Source organism: Somniosus microcephalus, chromosome 8 (assembly GCF_052327205.1).
Source record: "Somniosus microcephalus isolate GS21.2 chromosome 8, FLI_Smic_1.0, whole genome shotgun sequence".
In the NCBI taxonomy this organism is placed as follows: Eukaryota; Metazoa; Chordata; class Chondrichthyes; order Squaliformes; family Somniosidae; genus Somniosus; species Somniosus microcephalus.
This window is the reverse complement of record NC_140994.1, coordinates 15,804,714-15,828,288: the sequence shown is the minus strand read 5'-3', so window position 1 is coordinate 15,828,288 and position 23,575 is coordinate 15,804,714. Positions and strand designations below refer to the sequence as shown.

Sequence of the window (23,575 nt, the reverse complement as noted above, 5' to 3'; positions counted from 1 at the left end):
TTTGACTATTTGATTGGATATCAAGATTTGCAATCTTCAGTCTGTGGCTTGAATATTCAGCCCCCTCTGCCGGACTTTTTTGTTTTGAAATCTAGCTGAAGGCCACTAACACGGTTGGGCGAGAGGATTCGAGTACAGGAGCAAGGATGTCTTGCTGCAGTTGTACAGGGCCTTGGAGAGACCACACTTTGAGTATTGTGTGCAGTTTTGGTTGCCTTATCTGAGGAAGGATGTTCTTGCCATGGAGGAAGTGCAGCGAAGATTCACCAGACTGATACCTGGGATGGCAGGAATGACGTATAAGGAGAGATTGGGTCGATTGGGCTTGTACTCGCTGGAGTTTAGAAGAATGAGAGGGGATCTCATTGAAACTTATAAAATTCTAACAGGACTAGACAGACTAGATGCAGGAAGGATGTTCCCAATGGCGGGGGAGTCCAGAACCAGGGGTCACAGTCTAAGGATAAGGGGTAAGCCATTTAAGACTGAGATGAGGAGGAATTTCTTCACCCAGGGAGTGGTGAACCTGTGGAATTCTCTACCACAGAAGGCAGTTGAGGCCAATTCATTAAATATATTCAAGAAGGAGTTAGATATATTTCTTAAGGCTAAAGGGATCAAGGGATATGGAGAGAAAGCAGGGACAGGGTACTGAGTTTGGATGATCAACCATGATCTCATTGAATGGCGGAGCAGGCTTGAGGGGCCGAATGGCCGACTCCTGCTCCTATCTTCTATGTTTCTATCAAAAGAAGATCAGGTAGGTAGGGTTAGGTGACACCAAGCTTGGCTTTCAAAAGCCTTTAGATTGTCGGAGGAAGTGGGGGCAGAGCAGGTAAGTAGTTCTACAGTTTTGAGCACCTGTGAAAAAATGAGATGGAGTGAAAGACTTGCATTGATATAGCGCCTTTCACGACCACCAGACGTCCCAAAGTGCTTTACAGCCAAAGCAGTACTTTTTGAAGTGTAGTTGCTGTTGTAATGTAGGAAACGTGGCAGCCAATTTGCACACAGCAAGCTCCCACAAACAGCAATGTGATTATGACCAGATCATCTGTTTTAGTGATATTGATAGAGAGATAAATATTGGCCAGGACACCGGGGAGAACTCCCCTGCTCTTCTTCAAAATAGTGCCATAGGATCTTTTACGTCCACCCGAGAGAGCAGACGGGGCCTCAGTTTAACATCTCATCCAAAAGACGGCACCTCCGGCAGTGCAGCACTCTGCTTAAATCCCTAGAGTGGGACATGACCCCACAACTTTCAGACTCAGGGGCAAGGGTGCTACCAACTGAGCCATGGCTGACACAGAGAAGGTGCACTGAGTCTGGATCTCAAAGCACGGAGGAGGAAGAGCCCATCAGCTGGTTAATTTGGAGCTGGGAAGGAACAAGATCGAAAAATTCTGCTGTGCGATATCCAAGAGAGTGAGATAGGAGCTTGAAGAGGCCCCCTAGGCTATGGTGCTGAGGAGCATAGAGTGATTTTCAGAAAAATAAAGGTTGTGTCATTAGATGTGATATCGTAAGGATGTGTAAGAATTTCCTGTCACACCTGCTTGTTGGCGGTCCAAGTTTTGGAGCGATTGCACAATCCCAACTTCTGGGCAAAACCCTCAAGACCTTGTGCATAATTACATAATTAACCAGCTTTTCTCACTTTGGCTAATGGACAGTGTTGTGTGCTTTGTTTTTTTTGATTAGAAACAGTTGTCAGGTTGGACCTAGCGTGTGTACAGTGATATCGGCCAGGGGATGAATATACAAAGGCTGAGATTCCAATGGGCCCATTCCGCTGGTGTGCAAGTGAGGCGGGTCAGAACCCACTGCTGCCTAAATTGAAAAAGGCGCCAAGCCCTCAAAACTACGGGGTGGGGTCATTAGTACCTTCAGTGCTGGCAGCCGGCGACTGTAAGGGCACCATCAGAGGTGCCCATGCCGAGCCGTCCTGCCAGAAGGTGCACTGGCACCCAGTTGCTCCATTAGGGTGCCTCAAAGCCCTTACTACATTGAAGAGAAACAGGCACTGAAAGATCTTCGCCTTCCATAGGAACCATAACTCTGGTAGCATAAGGGTAATCAATCCCCTCCGGGATCTATTACTTTGCTACCGGTAAGGGCCAGGGTCTTTCCTGGGTCCTCACCAGGTCTCAGTTGACTTGAGCTCTGGTGAAGGCTTTTAAGAGCATAAAGCACGGGGTAACCAGGTAAATCCCCCACACACTCCCCCTTGACTTGGGGGGAAGGGGGGTTGGGTGAGCAGAAGGTCCACCCATGACTCATCCATCAGAAAATGGTTGGAGCAAAAACACGGGGCGGAATCCAGGTGCAACCTGGTTCCATCCTATTCTCCATTCCCCAGTCAGGTGATCTGTCCCAGATTTACCCGGGACCTGATTGGAATTTCAGCTCTACGATATATGTGCCAAAAAACAAATAGTATAATAAGGAGCACAGGGTCATAAGAAATAGGAGCAGGAGTAGGCCATTCGGCCCTTCGAGCCTGCTCCGCCATTCAATGAGATCATGGCTGATCTTCTGCCTCAACTCCATTCACCGGCCCTATCGCCATATCGCTTGATGCCCTTACTAGTCAGAAATCTATCGACTTCTGTTTTGAATATACCCAATGACTGAGCCACCACAGCCCTCTGGGGTAGAGAATTCCAAAGATTCACCACCCTCTGTGTGAAGAAATTTATTCTCATCTCAGTCCTGAATGGCCGAACCTTTATCCTGAGGCTGTGGCCCCTGGTTCTAGACTCCCCAGCCAAGGGAAACATTCTCCCAGCATCCACCCTATCAAGCCCTGTAACAATTTTGTATGCGTCAATGAGATCCCCTCTCATTCTTCTGAATTCAAGAGAATACAGGCCTAGTTTACTCAATCTCTTCTCATACGACAGTCCCGCCATCCCAGGAATCAATCTCGTGAACCTTTGTTGCACTCCCTCTATGGCAAGTATATCCTTCCTTAGGTAAGGAGACCAAAATTGTACACAGTACTCCAGGTGTGGTCTCACCAAGGCCCTATATAATTGGAGTAAGACTTCTTTACTCCTGTACTCAAATCCTCTTGTAATGAAGGCCAGCATACCATTTGCCTTCCTAATGGCTTGCTGCACCTACACATACACTTTCAGTGACTCATGTACAAGGACACCCAGGTCCCTTTGAGCATCTGCATTCCCCAATCTTTCACCATTTAGGAAATACTCTGCCTTTCTGTTTTTTCTACCAAAGTGGATAACTTCACATTTATCCACATTATATTCCATCTGCCATGTTCTCGCCCACTCACTGAGCCTGTCGAGATCCCCTTGAAGCCTCTTCACATCTGACACTGCCAGCTAGCTTTGTATCATCAGCAAATTTGGAAATGTTACATTTAGTCCCCTCATCCAAATCATTGAATAGCTGGGGCCCAAGTACCAATCCTTGCGGTACCCCACTAGTCACAGCCTGCCATCCTGAAAAAGACCCGTTTATCCCTACTCTTTGTTTTCTGTCTGTTAACCAATTCTCAAACCATGCTAGTATATTACCCCCAATTCCATGTGCCCTAATTTTGTTCACCAACCTCTTGTGTGGGACCTTATCGAAGGCCTTCTGAAAATCCAAATACACCACGTCTACCGGTTCCCCTTTGTCTACTCCACTAGTTGCATCCTCAAAGAACTCCAATAGGTTTGTTAAACAGGATTTCCCTTCCATAAATCCATGTTGACTCTGCCCAATCTTACTATTAGTTTCTAAGTGCCCAGTTATTGCATCCTTTATAATAAATTCCAGCATTTTCCCAACTACTGATGTGAAGCTAACAGGTCTGTAGTTCCCCGTTTTCTCTCTCCCTCCTTTCTTAAATAGCGGGGTTACATTTGCTATCCTCCAATCTGCAGGAACCGTTCCAGAATCTATAGAATTTTGGAAGATGACAACCAATGCGTCCACCAACCCACTGGCCACCTCTTTCAAAACCCTAGGATGTAGGTCATACGGTCCTTGGGATTTATTGACTTTTAGTCCCATCAAACTGACAAAAATAAAATTTGGGACTGATCTTAGCCCTTCTTCACACGTGCAATGGATTTCCAGTTGGAGTGGTGAAGGCCAAAACCTTGGGGCCAACTAAGAAATGATTTGGATTCCTTGATGGGAGGACTGTGAGGTTTTTTTTTGTTCATGGGATGTGGGCGTCGCAGGCAAGGTCGGCATTTATTGCCCATCCCTAATTGCCCTTGAGAAGGTGGTGGTGAGCTGCCTTCTTGAACCGCTGCAGTCCGTGTGGTGAAGGTGCTCCCACAGTGCTGTGAGGGAGGGAGTTCCAGGATTTTGACCCAGCGACGATGAAGGAATGGCGATATACTTCCAAGTCAGGATGGTGTGTGACTCGGAGAGGAAACTTGGAGGTGGTGGTGTTCCCATTCGCCTGCTGCCCTTGTCCTTCTACATAGGATTACATGGGATATACGGCACAGAAACAGGCCATTCGGCCCAACCAGTCCATGTCGGCGTTTATGCTCCACTCGAGCCTCCTCCCATCTTTCCTCATCTAAATCTAACAGCATAACCCTCTATTCCCTTCTCCCTCATATGCTTGCCTAGATTCCCCTTAAATGCACCTACACCATTCGCTTCAACCACTCCCTGTGGTAGCGAGTTCCACATTCTCACCACTCTCTGGGTAAAGAAGCTCCCTCTGAATTCCCTATTTGATATCTTGGTGACTATCTTATATTGATGGCCTCTAGTTATGCTCTTCCCCACAAGTGGAAACATTCTCTCTGTATCCACTCTATCAAAACCTTTCTTAATTTTAAAGACCTCTATTAGGTCACCCCTCAGCCTTCTCTTTTTCAAGAGAAAAGAGACCCAGCCTGTTCATCCTTTCCTGATATGTATACCCTCGCATTTCTGGTATCATCCTTGTAAATCGTCTCTGCACCCTCTCCAGTGCCTCTATATCCTTTTTATAATATGGCGACCAGAACTGTACGCAGTACTCCAAGTGTGGCCTAACCAAGGTTCGATACAGGTTTGCTTTTTTTTTATGGCCTTGCTAACCCGTGTCGCAACTTTTAGTGATTCTGGGCGGTGGAGGTCGCGGGTTTGGGAAGCGCTGACGAAGATAGATAAAGCAGGATTGGCCAAACGGCCTCCCTCATCCGATGAGCTTGTGAAACAGGCTTCTGAAGCAGAGGCTGCTTGATTGCCTCTGATGAGGAGCCTTCCTCTCCAAAGCACACTGCAAAATACAAGGATAATTCAACACTCAGACGGCTTTAATGTTTAGTGTTTATTAAAAAAAATGATTTGCATAATTTAATGGAACTTCAGCACCTCTCAGACAAAATAAAATTGCCAGAAAAGTATTCAGTCGCTGGAGAACATGCTATATGGTGTAGTGCTAAAAAAAGACTCCTGGATAAGGCGAGTATATGAGTTATAACCTTGAGACGATTCTTCATCTTTCAAAGAGATATGAACATCTTAGTAAATACTTTTATAAGCAAGACATCAAATATATTAAGTGTTGTTAATATCTTCTGTTTCTGGTACTGCTAATTACATAGTAGGACATTTTAACATGACATTATTTTAAGTGATTAGCTGTATGTCACTACTGCATAATGTTAAAATGTAAAGGAATTAAAATAGGACAAGGCGAAGTGGTGGGACGAATAGGGAGGCACTTGCAGGTACCTGGGAAATTATGCAACTGGGGTGGTAACTGAGGAAAGAAGTGTGGATTCATAAGGATCGGGACGAGACAAAATTCAAGCGTTTCATCCTGATCCCCAAGTGCATTATCAGTTATATACATCATTTTTTTTTCAGTCGATCAGGTTACCTTACTGAAGGAGCTATTGGGGTTTCCAACTGTCCCTTCAGTGTCCATATTGATCCACTCGTTGTTTGGAACTGTCCATAATACCAGGAGTTGTGGATAAATGGCCCTTAAGTTCAGGCAAGGATTGAGGAACGGCAAATAAGTTATTAATGTCGGAAAGGAGCGAGCACAGGACATCCAGCCCTTACAGCTCTTCCTGTTGTTTTGGTCTATATTTGGGACTCTCCCGGACCATTTACATCTCTGCCCTGCCTTTCCCAGAGGCTCTGCTACTCTGACCCTTTGTGCCTAGCGTGCACTCATTATACAAATTAATTTTATATACAGCTTCTAAATTCACCGTATGGGGCAAATCCCCCCCCCCTCCCCATCCCCTGTGATAAATATCTCCCGTACGTGGGCTTATGGAATTTATTCCAAATAGAAGAGGCATAAACTTGACTGAAATTATTATTTTTCCCCTCAGTACTGAGGCTGACTGGAAAACTGATGATTGACAAAGTAACCAGCAACCTATTGGAGTTTTGCCTAACTGGTGGGATGTTTCAGTATGGAATGATCTCCCACCGTACGTGAAGCTTATTTCTGTGTGAATCACAAGGATGGACATTCACAGGTGGGTGACATTCTCAACAGTTGTTCTACATCGGATATGGGAAATGGCATAAATACTTGAAGGGGGAAAAACATTACAGGGCTATAGGGAAAGAGCAGGGGGAGTGGGACGAATTGGAGAGCTCTTTCAAAGAGTTGGCACAGGCACGATGGGCCGAATGGCCTCCTTCTGTACTGCATCTATCTAAAAGACAAAAGAAAACTATTGGATAATTGGATAGAATTCGTGCTCGTGCTTAATGTAACAATTATAAATTCTGCATCACAAATTGCCTTCAGTACAAAATGGAGTTTATGAATGAGAGAAGCACACTGTTCAGTGGAGTTTCTCATTTCCTCCAGTTTTCGCCTCACTTTTTCTGTTGGCGCTGCCTACCCAGGGAGTTGACAACCCTCTCGTCGCTCACCCGAGTTTCCATACTTGCGTGAGCTCAGACGGTTATTCAGCCATGAATGAGATCACAGCCATGTCGGGATCAGTCGTCGACCGTAATTAAAACACACACACTTTCCAGCAGCGGTCAACGGATATGAGAACTCTGGCGGATTTCCCCCCCCCCCTCCCCTCCCCCTGCCTCCCTAACCCAGGGGCACTGAGGTCCGTTGTAGCAACCCCCTACCAGTGATCCAGTGGAGATCAACTAAGTCAGCGCACACCATCGATTGATCCCGGGGTTCTCCTGGCCTGGATGGCTCAGTTACACACTGAGGTGGTGCTCTGACCCATTAAGACATCAGGAAAGCTGGTGGAAGCTGGTTAACAATCATGGAAACACATTTATTCCACTTACACAGACCAGACTGACAATATAAAACCGACTAATTGGACGTTTTGAAGAGGTTGCTATGGAGATTTGGGGTCTGATTTACAGTATCTGACTAGAAAAATAACTCTTTTGTACAGAAGGTGCCTGAGGCATTGTCAGTGTATAATCCAGAGCCTAACACGCTGTCTGAGCAGTAGACTTGCTGTGGTTATGAAGACTGTTCCTTGGACGATGCTGCTTTTTTAAAAAAGTCATTCATTGAAGACCATTACAACAAAGGAATTGCTGTAGTGTTTGAGGTGGTTAGTCAATCCGTGAACCAGACAACAGCCTGCAGAACAAATTCTTACTATCGGAGAGAAGATGGGGTGGGGGCATGGGGGAAGAGAGGGAGATCACATTTTGACACTTCAGGGACTTTTCAGGCCCTGGTTTCAGAAGAGGTTCAGGCAGGAATGGAAATAGTCAGCTGTTAATTTTTTTTTTTGTAATATTGTTCAGGACAAGGTGGCGGGTTCTCAGTCGCTGGGTTGCCATGGCTACCGGAACTTGCAAGAGGGGGCATTGGCATTCTTCACCACGTAGAATCCGATGGAAAGAGGCGGAACGACCACAATTCTTCCGGCTCGTAGAGTTCTTGGTTTTAGTTCAGGAAATGTTTCGTCGTCTACCATTGCTAGCGGCCGACCATTCAGCTGAACTGACCTAGGACAAAGGAAAGACCACGGTTAGGAGGACCCTGTTCATATTCCTACAGGGTATATAGGTGCATTCCTACAAGGGGGGAAAGGGAGGGCAACCGGAGATCCCCGGGCGACGAAGGAGGTTAGAGAGTAGGGTGAAGCAGAAAAAGGGGGAGTATGATAAATGTCAGCTTGATAATACAAGGGAGAATTAGGCCGAATATAAAAGGCGCAGAGGAGAAGTGAAAAAAGAATTAAGAGGGGCAAAGAGACAGTACGAGAATAGATTGGCAGCTAACATAAAAGGTAAGCCAAAGGTCTTTTATAGGCATATTAACAGTAAAAAGATTGTCAGAGGAGCGGTGGGGCCTATTCGGGACCATACTGAGAACTATTGGCGGAGGCAGAAGGCATGGCTGAGGTACTAAAGGGGTACTTTGCAGCGGTGTTTACCAAGGAAGAGGACTTTGCCAAAGCTATGGTAACCGAGGAGGTTGCTGGGATACTGGATGAGATAAAAATAGATAAAGCGGAGGTGCTAGAAACGCTGATGGTAATTAAAGTGGATAAGTCACCCGGTCCGGATGGGATGCGTCCTCGGTTGCTGAGGGAAGGGTAGAAATTGCAGATGTGCTGGTCACAATCTTCCAATCCTCCTTAGATACAGGGGTGGTGCCAAAGGCCTGGAGGACTGCAAATGTTACACACTTGTTCAAAAAAAGGGGAGAAGGATAAACTTGGCAATTACAGGCCAGTCAGTTTAACATCGGTGGTGGGGAAGCTTTTAGAAACAATAATCTAGGAAATAATTAACAGCCACTTGGACAAGCATAGACTAATAAAGGAGAGTCAGCATGAATTTGTTAAGGGCAAATCGTGTTTGACTAACTTGATTTGAGTTTTTTGATGAGGTAACAGAGAGGGTGGATGAGGGCGGTGCAGTTGATGTGGACCATCAAAAGGCGTTTGATAAAGTACCACATATTAGGCTTGTTAGCAAAATTAAAGCCCATGGGAGAAAAGGGGCCGTAGCAGCATGGATACAAAATTGGCTAAGGGATAGAAAAATACACGGCTTATCACACCCGGGGATGCGAGCTTCACAACGGCTCATGTCCCGCAAATTTGTTTGGAAGGGAATGCATTCGGACGTTCGGGACTGGACAAACAATTGCGTGGACTGTCAAAAATCAAAGGTCCATCGTCATGTTAAGGCTCCAGTGGCCATCTTCCCGGTGCCAGAATGCCGTTTCGATGATGCTAGGCCTCCGCACAGCCCCCAAGGATGACCTCCAGGCTTCATCGGCTGAGTTAGTCTACGGTCAAGCACTTCGAGTACCAGGGGACTTCCTCCCTCCACATACAGAACCGTGGTCGCCTGCTCAGCAGCTCCTTCAGCATCACGAGATGGCAAAGAATTTCCTGCCTATTCCAACCTCGCACCACAGCCTACAGAGGCCTCATGTTTCGGCAGGACGCTCATAGAGATACACTCAGACCATCTTATGCTGGACCGTTTCGTGTCATCTCATCGGGAGAAAAATTTTTCACAGTCGAAGTGGGAGGCAAGTCCGATACCATCTCTATCGACCGACTTAAACCAGCCCATCTAGATTGGAGTGAACCAATTGTTGCCGCCCAGCCACCTCGCCGTGGACGACCACCGTTGACTGCCAGACCAGTTATGCAACAGCCCACCATTGAACTGCCTGCTTCTGCCTCATCCTGGCCCACACCTTCTGCTACTGTTTCCTCCACCCTGGATGCGCCGCTTCAGACACAGCCAAGCACCGGCTCGTCTCCCAACGTTCCACTGCCTGAAGTTCGTAGTCGTTCGGGCAGGATCATCAAACCTCCTGTTCGGTTGACACTGTCTGTTAAAGAGAATTCTGGGGGGGCACCTGTGGCGGAGCCACCAAGAGACCCAGGGCAATTAGTAATCATCCCTTTAACTACCGTGTAGTGCAGCTGTGGACTGCACCTTTAAACTGTATGTACTTTCTTGCATTTCCGCGTGATGACGTCATGACGCCGATCACGTGACCACCAGTTGGCGCGGAGAACGTGATGATGTCATGACGTCAGCTTCCAGTACTTTGCAGCAGTCTTTGAGGTGCTGGGAGGCTGCACAGAGCTATGTACATCTTCTCCTGTAGTGTTACCAGTTAAGTTGTTTGTCTAATAAATTTTGTTATTTTGTTCTACTGAGTCGAACTTCATTATTCGGATAGGAACCTCTGTTCCTACAGAGTTGTGGTGAATGGCTGTTTTTCGGACTGGAGGGAGGTATACAGTGACGTTTCCCAAGGTTCAGTACTGGGACCACTGCTGTTTTTGATGTACATTAATGACTTGGACTTGGGGTACAGGGCACAATTTCAAAATTTGAGGATGACACAAAACTTGGAGGTATAGTGAACAGTGAGGAGGATAGTGATAGACTTCAAGAGGACACAGACAGGCTGGTGGAATGGGCGGACAGGTGGCAGATGAAACTTAACGCAAAGAAGTGTGAGGTGATACATTTTGGTAGGAAAAATGAGGAGAGACAATACAAGCTAAATGGGACAATATTAAAGGGGGTGCATGAACAGAGACCTGGGGGTGCTTGGGCACAAACCTTTGCAGGTGGCAGGGCAGCTTAACAAAGCAGTTAATAAAGCATCTGGGATCCTGGGCTTTATAAATAGCGGCAGAGAGTACAAAAGCCAGGAAGTTATGCTAGTTCGGTGCCAGCTGGAGAATTGTGTCCAATTCTGGGCACCACACTTCAGGAAGGACGTGAAGGCTTTGGAGCGGGTACAGAAGAGATTTACTAGAATGGTTCCAGGGATGAGGGAATACAGCTATGTGGATAGACTGGAGAAACTGGAGTTGTTCTCCTTGGAGCAGAGAAGGCTAAGAGGAGATTTGGTAGAGCTGTTTAAAACCGTGAAGGGCTTAGAGAGAGTAAATAAAAAGAAACTGTTTCCAGTGGCTGAAGGGTCGATAACCAGAGGGCCCAGATTTAAGGTGATTGGCAAAAGAACCAGAGGCGACATGAGGAAAAACTTTTGTATGCAGCGAGTGGTTAGGATTTGGAATGCACCGCCTGATAGGGCGGTGGACAATGTTCCCCCTGAGGTGGTCCCGCGCAGACCGCTCAATAGCTGCTGCCGCTGGAAAAGATAGCGCGCTTGAGGCTGCGCAGAAATTTTAAAGGGACCGTGCACCAAAAAAAAATTAGAGGGAACACTGGCGGTGGATATAGATTCAATAGTAGCCTTCAGAAGGGAATTGGACAAATACTTGAAGGAGAAAAAATTGCAGGGATATGGGGAAAGAGCGGGGGAGTGGGACTGACTGGATTGCTCTTCGAAAGAGCCATAGAGTCATAGAGTCGTACTGCACAGAAAGAGGCCCTTCGGCCCATCGTGTCCGCACCGGCCATCAAGCCCTGTCTATTCTAATCCCATTTTCCAGCACTTGGTCCGTAGCCTTGTATGCTATGGCGTTTCAAGTGCTCATCTAAATGCTTCTTGAATGTTGTGAGGGTTCCTGCCTCTACCACCCTTTCAGGCAGTGAGTTCCAGATTCCAACCACCCTCTGGGTGAAAAAGTTTTTCCTCAAATCCCCTCTAAACCTCCTGCCCCTTACCTTGAAACTATGCCCCCTGGTTATTGACCCCTCTACTAAGGGGAAAAGTTCCTTTCTATCTACCCTAACTATGCCCCTCATAATTTGATACACCTCAATCAGGTCCACCCTCAGCCTTCTCTGCTCTAAGGAAAACAACCCTAGCCTGTCCAGTCTCACTTCATAGCTGAAACACTCCAGCCCAGGTAACATCCTGGTGAATCTCCTCTGCACCCTCTCCAATGCAATCACATCCTTCCTATAGTGTGGCGAGCAGAACTGCACACAGTAGTCCAGCTGTGGCCTTACCAGCGTTTTGTACTGGCGCAGACTCGATGGGCTGAATGGCCTCCTTCTTGCTGTACTATTCTAGGATTCTATGTAGAAGACTATATAATGCAGTGCATCTGCTGGTCAATAGTTAGACACTCTCGTGGAGAAAAAGGGCAGATCTTTAAAGGGCAACATTTCGTTAAATTTGAGTAACGTATGAATCAGGCTCTGCTGATAGGAAATAGCTGCACCTATCTTGTTAATAGAAAGAAAGTCTTGCATTTATATAAGAACATAAGAAATAGGAGCAGGAGTAGGCCATCCGGCCCTTCGAGCCTGCTCCGCCATTCAATGAGATCATGGCTGATCTTCTGTCGCAATTCCATTCACCGGCCCTATCGCCATATCCCTTGATGCCCTTACTAGTCAGAAATCTATCGACTTCTGTTTTGAATATACCCAATGACTGAGCCTCCACAGCCCTCTGGGGTAGAGAATTCCAAAGATTCACCACCCTCTGTGTGAAGAAATTTCTTCTCATCTCAGTCCTGAATGGCCTAACCTTTATCCTGAGGCTGTGGCCCCTGGTTCTAGACTCCCCAGCCAAGGGAAACATTCTCCCAGCATCCACCCTATCAAGCCCTGTAATAATTTTGTATGCTTCAATGAGATCCCCTCTCATTCTCTGAATTCAAGAGAATACAGGCCTAGTTTACTCAATCTCTTCTTATACGACAGTCCTGCCATCCCAGGAATCAATCTCATGAACCTTCGTTGCACTCCCTCTATGGCAAATATATCCTTCCTAAGGTAAGGAGACCAAAATTGTACACAGTACCCCAGGTGTGGTCTCACCAAGGCCCTATATAATTGGTGTAAGACTTCTTTACTCCTGTACTCAAATCCTCTTGTAATGAAGGCCAGCATACCATTTGCCTTCCTAATGGCTTGCTGCACCTGTACATTCACTTTCAGTGACTAAGCACCTTTCACGACCTCAGGACAACCCAAAGCACTTTACAGCCAATGAAGTACTTTTGAAGTGTAGTCATTGTTGCAATGTAGGAAATGCAGCAGCCAATTTGCGCACAGCAAGATCCCACAAACAGCAATGTGATAATGACCAGATATTCTGTTTTAGTGATGTTGATTGAGGAATAAATATTGGGCCAGGACACCGGGGAGAACTCCCCAGATCTTCAAAATAGTGTCATGGGATCTTTTACATCCACCTGAGGGGAGACAGGGCCTACGGTTTAACGTCTCATCCGAAAGACGGCACCTCCAACAGTGCAGCGCTCCCTCAGTACTGCACTAGTGTGCTAGCCTGAATTTTTGTGCTCAAGTCTCTGGAGTGGGACTTGAACCCACAACTTCCTGACTCAGAGGCAAGAGTGCTACTAGATTGAGCCGCAGCTAACACTTTGAGGTTATATGGATACACACACGGAGTGCCAGTGAGACAAACACACGCAGCTGCCATGGAGGATGATAAATAGCTGGAACGGGTTGGCAGGAAGAATGGTTAAAGTCAGAAGACTGGACCAATTTAAGAGGCAGCCAGGTGCTGTTCTGACTCTATGATAGGGTTGTGCATTCTAAAAGGATGAGATGAAATGGACCTTCTCCTTATGAACCAATCTTGTGATCTAGGACACTGGCACACACATAGTCTGCCAATAGGGCACTTGAACACTCTTTGCACGTAACTTATTTACAGAGCAGAGGCACACTTAGGGCTGGATTTTGCAGGTAGGTCAGCGGGCGTGATCGATGGCGGGTCGGGTGAGAAAGTGTTTTATTTCCCCAGCGGGTCGTGACCCCGCCGCCATGCGCCTTTACCAAATGTCGGGTCTGCCAGCGTTGAGCAGACCCGACATGCATCAGCGGGGGAGGCAATTAAAATTATTAGTGGCTTGTTTACAGCCACTTAACAATGGTTTTTTCCCAGCTTTTTGATTTTGACAGGTCGCCCACCGGTTTCCCGCTGTGCCTGAACCTCGTCAGTGACGCTGAGGCGGGAGGTCAATGGCCATTGAATCAGCTGATGAGTTGACAGCTTCAAATGTCAAGTCGAAGCTCCCAGCTGATTGAGAAATGTTCCCTTAACCACTATATTTTCTAAACTGCATTTCCACTACAGATTCAGAATGCTGCAAGTCTTTACACAAGTCTCCATCCAGTCTGACCTCATTACCTCTCCCTCCATTGACAGATCGCTGCTGTCATCTCTACCTCACCTGCCATCTATTCCATCAGCATTGGTGCCATTGAAACTATCTCACCTTGGTCCTCAGAATCCCACCACGATCAGCCCCAACACCAGCATCACGAGGCACACCAGCAGCACCAACAACAACACCAACCTTCTCCGCAAACAACTGATGCTGCACAGGACATCAGCACCCGCCCACGTTGCTGCCTGGGACACCAGGGATGGCCTCACCATGGTCAGATTTACTTCACTTGACGCTGCACATCCTGGCTGCCACATGATGCGCCACCCCACACCAACACTATAAAGCATCCCTACAATGTCCAAGCCATTCCTTTCACACTCATCACCATTGCGGGGGGTACCGTTATGTCTCACCATTCACTGCAACTCACTAAGCCACTTCCAAAGGTGCACACAGAATGCAAAGTGTTGAAAATAAAGGTTTCAATGTTTGACAACACATTAACAGAAACTTTACATGAACATTGGATAAAATACCCAAGTGCCTACCCTTGTGTGTTGTTAGTTGGTATGATTGGACTAGGATGAGGGTGAGTGTGAGGGGTGGCTAGTGAGATGGGGATGTGATAATGTAGATAGAGAGGGATGGGTGGAGGTGCAAGGTAAGTTGGTGTGAGTAAGGATGTGCAGGAGTAGGGTACAGAAGGTAGAGTGATGGGGATGTGATAAGAGGCACAGCAGGATGAGGTTGAGTGTGGCTTTGTACAAACGTTTCGTGATCTACTGAGATCATTGAAAGGTTTGCACCACTGCAGCCTGGTCCTCCTGACCACATCCCTGCTTGTGCCCTCCTCTGCAATGTGCAACCAGGCTGCGTTGGTCTCCTGGGGAGGTCTTCTCCGCCCATGGGAAGGGAAGAGTACCTCCCTGCGTGCTGTGACTCCCTCCATAAGCATATGGAGGGAGTCATGGGAGAGCCTGGGTACAGCCTTGCACCTCTGTGCAGTGCTTGTCAGTGTTTGCAGCACCTCAATGCTGTAGAACACTGACAGCACAACTGTCAAAATTAAAGTTGGCCGTGGTCTCTTTAAGGAAACCGGCGGATGACGCGTCATCAACTGACGTCACCAGACCCGCTTCCTCTAATTGGCCGGGAAATGCGCTAGGTGGGGCTTATCGAGCCCAATCAGCGTAAGATCCCTCTACACAGCGGGCTGGAGCCAGCAGCAGGGCCGGGACCCACCACCAAAGTCGCCCGCCAACGGACCCGCCGAGGTTGGTAACGTCCAGCCCTCACAAACATGTCAATGGGGCCACAGACACAACCTACTAATAGGATATTAGCACCCACACTATCCGTTAGGGCCTTTGTGAAACCGTATGGGGGCATTTTGCGAGGCAAGACTCCCGGCATGGACCTGATCCGATTTGGGAGCGGGGGGAGGGGTTGGAGATAGCGGATAAATCAATAGGCTGACTCTGCGACGACTGATCCAGTTTAACAAAACTCCATGCCAGGGGGTGGGTCTCGCCTCAAATTATTTCTCCTGTGACCCCACGGCCATTCAGCTAACCTTGCCCCTGAGTTTTTGGTGATTGTTGGCTGTCTGTTGAATGGAATGCTGTGCAGCCGCATGTACCGTTGCAAAAATAAATAAATAATTTTTTAAAAAAGCAGGGCTCGGCGGCAAAGAAGTACACATACAAGTGATCAGGGTGTGAGAAAGCTGCAGAGAAACCAAGCCAGTGGCATATAAAAACAAAAAAAGAGGAGACAGCCAGCAGAGTCAAAACATTGAAGGCCAGTTCCAGGAGAGAAAATAAATAAGAGAGAAAGAGAAGATAGTTAAATATACAGAGAGCAAATGTAGTCATAACACCTCAAAAGCCATCACCACACGGTTCGGCGAGTACCTCAGCTATTTTTTTTTTAAGACTTTTATCGTAGAGATACATTAATCGCAAACTTGATTGGGATTGTAGTGCGGACAGCAGGGTCAGTAACCCAGAGACTTGGGCTAATAAGCCAGAGAACGCGCGAGCTCCTGGCCTGGCAGTTTAAGAGTTTGAATTCAAAAAGAAAACGGCTCTCAGTAAAAGTGACCATGCAGCTGTCGATAGAAACATAGAAGATAGGAGCAGGAGTAGGCCATTCGGCCCCTCGAGCCTGCTCCGCCATTCAATGAGATCATGGCTGATCATCCAAATTCAGTACCCTGTCCCTGCTTTCTCCCCATATCCCTTGATCCCCATAGCCTCAAGAAATATATCCAACTCCTTCTTGAATATATTTAATGAATTGGCCTCTACTGCCTTCTGTGGTAGAGAATTCCACAGGTTCACCACTCTCTGGGTGAAGAAATTCCTCCTCATCTCTGTCCTAAATGGCTTACCCCTTATCCTTAGACTGTGACCCCTGGTTCTGGACTCCCTGACCATCGGGAACATCCTTCCTGCATCTAGTCTGTCTAGTCCTGTTAGAATTTTATAAGTTTCAATGAGATCCCCTCTCATTCTTCTAAACTCCAGCGAGTACAAGCCCAATCGACCCAATCTCTCCTCATACGTCATTCCTGCCATCCCAGGTATCAGCCTGGTGAATCTTCGCTGCACTCCCTCCATGGCAAGAACATCCTTCCTCAGATAAGGCGACCAAAACGGCTCACAATACTCAAGATGTGGTCTCACCAAGGCCCTGTACAACTGCAGCAAGACATCCTTGCTCCTGTACTCAAACCCTCTCGCTACGAAGGCCAACATACCATTTGCCACCGTGTCAATAAGTACATGTTCACTTTCCAGGAATACGGAATCTTGCTGCATGGCAACTCTCAGAAACTCCTGTTCCCCCATTGGATTCCACCACTGGGAAACATTCTGTTCAAAATAGCACACATAATGCATCTACGTTCTTCCACCATGTCAATAAGTACATGTGTGTTGGGACCCCAAGTTACTCATCTCCAAGAGGGCTCCTTCCGGGAGCTGTGTAATGGAATTCCAATGCGTCCTGAGACAAAATGGTTCATCCACTGATCACCCCGCTTCAATTTCAGTCATATCTGGGCTATGTGGGTGGCAGGGAGTGCACACTTCCCATCAGGGAAGAGAAATAGGAAAGGGAATTTTCCTTCCACTTCTCTCTCAGTGTCAGCTGTGACTCAGTGGGTAGCCCACTCACCTCTAAGTCAGAAGGTTGTGGGTTCATAGTCCCACTCCAGAGACTTGAGCTAGGCTAACACACCAGTGCAGTGCTGAGGGAGTGCTGCACTGTCGGAGGTGCTGTCTTTCAGATGAGATGTTAAACCGAGCCCCCGTCTGCTCTCTCAGGTAGATGTAAAAGATCCCATGGCACTATTTCGAAGAAGAACAGGGGAGTTCTCCCCTGTGTCCTCGGGCCAATATTTATCCCTCAACCAACATCACTAAAACAAATTATCTGGTCATTATCACATTGCTGTTTTTGCGACCTTGCTGTGTGCAAATTGGCTGTTGTGTTTCCCACATTACAACAGTGACTATACTTCAAAAGTACTTCATTGGCTGTAAAGCGCTTTGAGACGTCCGGTGGTCATGAAAGGGCGATAGAAATGCACGTCTTTCTTTTTTTCTCTCTCATGCAAATGGTCCAGCAGCCACTTGTACCGACCCTTTTCTACTGCAATCTTCTATAGCTTGACTGTGAAGTAGTGTCCACATTCAGTAAACCACATTCACTAAAGGATTGTAGAGGGAGAGAAGAGCATTCAAAGGGGAATAATGATGATGATGGTGATTCTAAGTTTAGATCAATGAGTTTTAAAAAGAAGTTAATTCAGAATCGATTTGTTTCTTCTTGTGCCCATCAAGGTGTGAGAGAATGGAACCGTTTCCATTTCAGGCACCCGGTATCAGCATCAAGGACACCCAGGTCAGGCATAATAGAGTTAGATGCAGATGAAAATTCGACCCTGTCCAGTAATGTGCAGGGAGGGTCAACTGAAAATTTCAAGACTGAGATCGCTAGATTTTTGTTAGGTAAGGGTATCAAGATATATATAGATCCAAGGCGGGTAAATGTAAATGTTGAGGTAGAGAGCAACCATGATTTGACTGAGCGGTGGAATAAGCTTGAGGGGCTGAATGGCTGACTTCTGTTCCTGTGCTTAAGGAAAAAATGGGCGCCAAGCTAAAGAAGGCGATATTAGGAGGGGTGACCAAAATCTTGATCAAAGAGCTGGGTTTTAAGGAGGGTTTTAAAGGGGGAGTGGGCAGTGTTCCAGAGAGTGGTGCCGAGATGGCTGGAGGTACAGCCACCAATGGTGGGGTGAAAGGCGATGGGGATGCATCACAGGTCAGTCAGAGGAATGGAGAGTTCAGGGGAGAGGGAGTTGTAATGCTCGAGGAGGTCACAGAGATAGGGAGGAGTGTAATCGTGAAGGGATTTGAACGTGAGGATGAAAAATGTTAAATTTGGAGGTGTTGGTGGACCGGGAGCCACTGTAGGTCAGTGAGGACAGGGGTGATGGGTGAGCAGGATGGTGGTGCAGGATAGGAATTTACGGAGCGCAGAGCATTGGAATGGTCGAGCCTGGATTTGAGAAAGGCGTGGATGAAAGTTTCAGCAGCAGCTGGGCTGAGGTAGGGGTGGAGGCAGAACTAGGCAGTCTTTGTGATGGAGACGTTACCTGGTCAGAAACTCAGCTTGCAGTCAAATAGGACGCCAAGGGTGAGAATAGCCTGGTCAGCAGCTTTTGGTCACCTGTCCTAATCGTTTTTTATGTGGCTCGGTGTCAAACTTTGTTTGATAACGCTCGCGTGAAGCGCCTTGTGACGTTTTACTACGTTAAAGGCGCTGTATAAATACAAGTTGTTGTTGTTGTTGAGGAGATGAATCAATGGCAAGATTATGGCGTTGTTAGGCCAGCAGTGTTGCTTCTCTGTCAGTGGGCACGAGCATACTGTGGCGTTACTTAATGGCCCAGAAATTCGGGTCTCCACGGGTGAGTACGCACGGGGTACTCACCCGTAGGCCCAATGGAAGTGCCGGTTTCCTGCATGCACTGCGCATGCGCGGGAAACCGGCACTTCCGTTCCCCTGAAAGCAGGGGTTCAGAGGTCGAACGAGTGCGCAGGAGAGGCTGCGCGTGCGCATCGAACTTCGTTTTTTTTTACAGGTTTTCCCGGGATCGTAAGCCTGCAGAATTTAGAAATGTAAAAAGCAGGCGTAAGGCCTGCTTTTTACAAGGTAAGTGGTGAATTAATTAAAATTAAAACATTTTTTCCACAGGTTTATTATTTTTAAATACTTTAAAGCAAGGTAAGTTTATTTTTAGCCCCGTTAGAAAACAAAATTATTTTTTCAAAAATTTAAATTATTGTTTAAAATAGTTATTTCATTTAATTTATAGTTTATTTAAAAAATGTGATTTAAAAAAAAAATTATTTGAAGATTTAGTGATGTTATGTAAGAAGAAAGGGCCCGTAGTATTTCTAAGTTTGACAGCACTTCCTGTCAGACTTATGAATGGAGCATTCCCTGCTCCAATTGGCTCCCCATGGCCCACGTGATCCCAGGGGACGCTTTGAACTAACTGCGCCCCTGGGATACGCAAGCACTGCGCGCCGGCAGCTGGACCAGGCCCCGGATCGGAATTCCACGGGGGCCCACAGCTCAACAGCCGGCGTGCAAGTTAAGTGCAGATCGGGGGCTTGCACCTGCGGGAAGCCCCTGACCCGAATTTCTGGGCCATTATAAAAAGGGGTTAACTTGGCATGGTGCAGAGACAGTCCAAGTAATATTTGGCAATCACTGTATGACAGCTGGGCATGTGTTGGTCCAATTTTTTTATCGACAGTGGAAGTATTGCATTTTTTATTAGTCTGGTGTGTTGTGTAATGTGCTGGGTTTTGAAGGGGCACGCAAGGCCATATGGGGATAATTTAAGAGCGAGTCCTGTCACTGTTATTTACTTAGGACTAAGGGAAAGCCATGAAATAATCAGTTCATCAGTTGTTAAGAGCTGTGAAGGGCAGCGAAAACTTTATGTTAGCCACTTCACTAGTTCACTTTGCACGAAAGGTCTCGGTTTATGAGCCAGGGTTGTGACGGAGCATTCACGCGCCACGTGAACCGGGAGTGAAAGGCTCCCGCGTCGGCTTCAGGTTCGGAGAGCTGATTCGTGCTGGCACCTCCAGGTCCACTTCTAGGGGTCTGAACAGACGGGAGGGCAGCTGACACTATTATGCTACGACACCTGCATGATGGTGTCACAACACGTAGTATTATGGCGTCAGCCGTGCCTCAGTGGGTAGAACTGAGTCAGAAGGTCGTGGGTTCAAGTCCCACTCCAGAGACTCGAGCAGAAAATCTCGACTGACACTTCGGTGCAGTACTGAAAGATTCCTACACTGTCGGAGGTGCCGTGTTTCGGATGAGATGTTAAACTGAAGGCCCCGTCCGCTCTCTCTCAGGTGGACGTAAAAGATCCCGTGGCACTTGACATGAAAGTCATTCATGAAAGAAAGACTTATGAAAAAATACTGAGCGGCCTACGGGTGGCTGGAAGGCACGTCTCCTCGGACCGTGTCTGGGTCCCTGGGTCGCTTGGTTCGTACCGGCGGGCTGGCAGCTGGGCCCGTGTCCGAGTATTTATACTCTCCCTGGACAGCGCCACCCGTAGGCCGCTCAGTATTATTTCATAAGTCTTTCTTTCATGAATGACTGATTCATGTCATTCTTCCCGCCTGAAGGATTGGTAGTCCGGCGACTTCCTTCTATCGGATTAATCGGACTACGAATAGCCGCAGTAGTTTGGATCTCTGTTTGTGGCTGGGAGTCACGATCTCCCCAGTCCCCCTCAGGGCGATCAAGGCGACATGGGCTCTGCCAGCCCGCCTGTATGAACCAAGCGACCCAGGGACCCAGACACGGTCCGAGGAGACGTGCCTTCCAGCCACAGAGATCCAAACTACTGCGGCTATTCGTAGTCCGATTAATCCGATAGAAGGAAGTCGCCGGACTACCAATCCTTCAGGCGGGAAGAATGACATGAATCAGTCATTCATGAAAGAAAGACTTATGAAATAATACTGAGCGGCCTACGGGTGGCGCTATCCAGGGAGAGTATAAATACTCGGGCACAGGCCCAACTTGTGCAGGGCATTCTTAACAGGAACTAGTGCAGGACACAACTAGACCTCTGACGTAATAAAACTCACTACGCAATTGGTTTGAGTATAAAGCAAGGCTTTAATCAACTTGTTTCAGAACATGGAGGTCTAGTTGTACTTCAGTAGCTCCTTGTCTTACAAAATGTCCCTGACAAGCTGGGGCCCACGCCCGAGTATTTATACTCCTTGGACGGCGCCACCAGCTGGCCGTCCAGCGTTATTTCCCGAGTAGTTTCTTGATGAATGATGAGATTTATAACAACCTCCATGTTGTAAAACAGTTGATTAAAGCTTTATTTAACGCTTAGACCAAGTGCCTAGTAGTTTTCTTACGTCAGCACTGTTTCGAAGAAGAGCAGGGGAGTTATCCCCAGTGTCCTGGGGCCAATATTTATCCCTCAACCCACATGACTAAAAACAGATTATCTGGTCATTATCACATTGCTGTTTGTGGGAGCTTGCTGTGCGCAGATTGGCTGCCGTGTTTCCTACATCACAACAGTGACTACACTTCAAAAGTATTTAATTGCCTGTAAAGCGCTTTGGGACGTCCTGAGGTGATGAAAGGCGCTATAGAAATGCAAGTCTTTCTTTCCTTTACAGGGACAAAACAGTTGGGTAAATTTAGGAGTGATCAATAAGATTTCCACTATTATCCCCAGGAGGGACATCACGTTTCAATTATTTCCCCCCCCCCTTGTTATGCTCTACTCTGCTCCTTTGGGAGCTGAACCGCAGAAGGTTGTATTTACACAGCGTTCTGCAGTTTGGATCTCACACTGTCAGGTACTGATGCGAGGGGCCATTCAGATTTTGGGTGTGCAGATGGATTCAACGTGACATTGATTGTGTTTACGCACCAAGATGGTGCTTCAGTGTGCCCTTAAATGTCTCACGTTTCACCCCTGACCTGATTTCAATCAGGGCTACAGATAAGGTTACCGCGTTCAGCTTCAACATCCCCGAGTTAGAGAAAGGATAAAACATTGGCCGTATTTTTCACTCCTGTTTCAAAGGCTGGAGAAACTGAGCGTCTTTTCGCTGGAACAGTGAAAGCCTGAGAGGGATCTAAATGACCAAAGATCGGGAGAGGCTAACGTGGGTCAGATTATTTCTGCTGGTTGGCAAATTGGTGATAAATTGATCCGTAAACTCAGGGTTATCACTAGCAGAACAATATTAAAACACAGAGGGGGAAAAATTCGGTTGCTTTGCGCCTCCTAAGAGGGCGCTAATGGGGCGCAAAGCAACTAGCGCCCGGGTGCGGCGCCGCCAATGCCTCCTGCGAAATTTAATGGGAGGATGGCAGCGGCGGTAACCGTTAGCGCCCCACAGCACTGTGCCGCCGCCGATGACGTCATCGCCGTGCGCAGCGCCCCGCTCGCGTCCGGCCGAAATTTCGGTAGCATCCCCTGACTTACTGCCGGACGCTATGTTCGACGGGGTCGGGGGGCTTACCTGCGGCCATGGCGGTGCTATTTAAAGGCGAGGTGCCGGGCGGCCATTTTTGTTGCTGGCCGCCTGCCAGCACCTGCCTCCGCTGCCGTCCCCGGCCTCCTGAGCACCCCACCCCGCGGAGTGCCGGCTGCGCTCCATGAGTCCGGCACTTCTCTTGAGTACCGGGCTCTTTTGCTGGCACTCCGATCCCCAGTGGCCCAGCTGGGCCCCGGGTCGCGCTGCACAAGGCCCCTCCCCTTTAAGAAGGGGAGGAAGGCCTGCAATACCACGGTGGCGCGATATTCCCTCACAGCGCCCCAAGAGGGAGGCGGGGCGCTTCCAGTAGCGCCCCGCTTTCCTCTTGGGGCGCTACCACTCAATTTCGGCTGCGGGGGCGCTAATTTAAAGAAGTTAGTGCCCCAAAGGGGGCGCGACTCAATTTCTCCCCCAGAGGGTTATTGGAACATGGAATATTTTACCACCAGTCGCTATTGAGGCAGAGACTATGACCGGGAAGTTCCTCGGAGTTGTTCCCGCTCCACCGGCGTTACAACAACGTGTATTTATATAGCGCCTTTAACATTGTAAAACGTCCCAAGGCGCTGCACAGGAGTATTTTAAGACAAAAAATGTTGACACCGATCCACATAAGGAGAAATTAGGGCAGGTGACCAAAAGCTTGGTCAAAGAGGTAGGTTTTAAGGAGCATCTTAAAGGAGGAAAGAGAGGTAGAGAGGTTTAGGGAGGGAATTCCAGAGCTTAGGGCCCAGACAGCAGAAGACACGGCCACCAAAGGTTGAGCGATTATAATCAGGGATGCTCAAGAGGATAGAATTAGAGGAGCGCAGATATCTCAGAGGGTTGTGGGGCTGAAGGAGATTACAGAGATAGGGAGGGGCGAGGTCCTGGAGGGATTTGAAAACAAGGATGAGAATTTTGAAATCGAGGCGCTGCTTAACCGGGAGCCAATGTACGTCAGCGAGCACAGGGGGAGATGGGCGA

General features: G+C 47.7%; 1 protein-coding gene across 1 annotated transcript in view; it reads right to left on the bottom strand.

Moving 5' to 3' along the window:
• Nucleotides 1-7,223: 7,223 nt before the first annotated feature.
• Nucleotides 7,224-23,575, bottom strand: part of hpse2 (heparanase 2) — a 385,546-nt gene continuing 369,194 nt past the window's right edge. Inside the window, exon 12 of the mRNA XM_085994280.1 lies at nt 7,224-7,938. Coding sequence (XP_085850406.1) covers nt 7,773-7,938 — 166 coding nt within the window. The 3' untranslated portion in view covers nt 7,224-7,772. The remainder of the gene's footprint in view (nt 7,939-23,575) is intronic.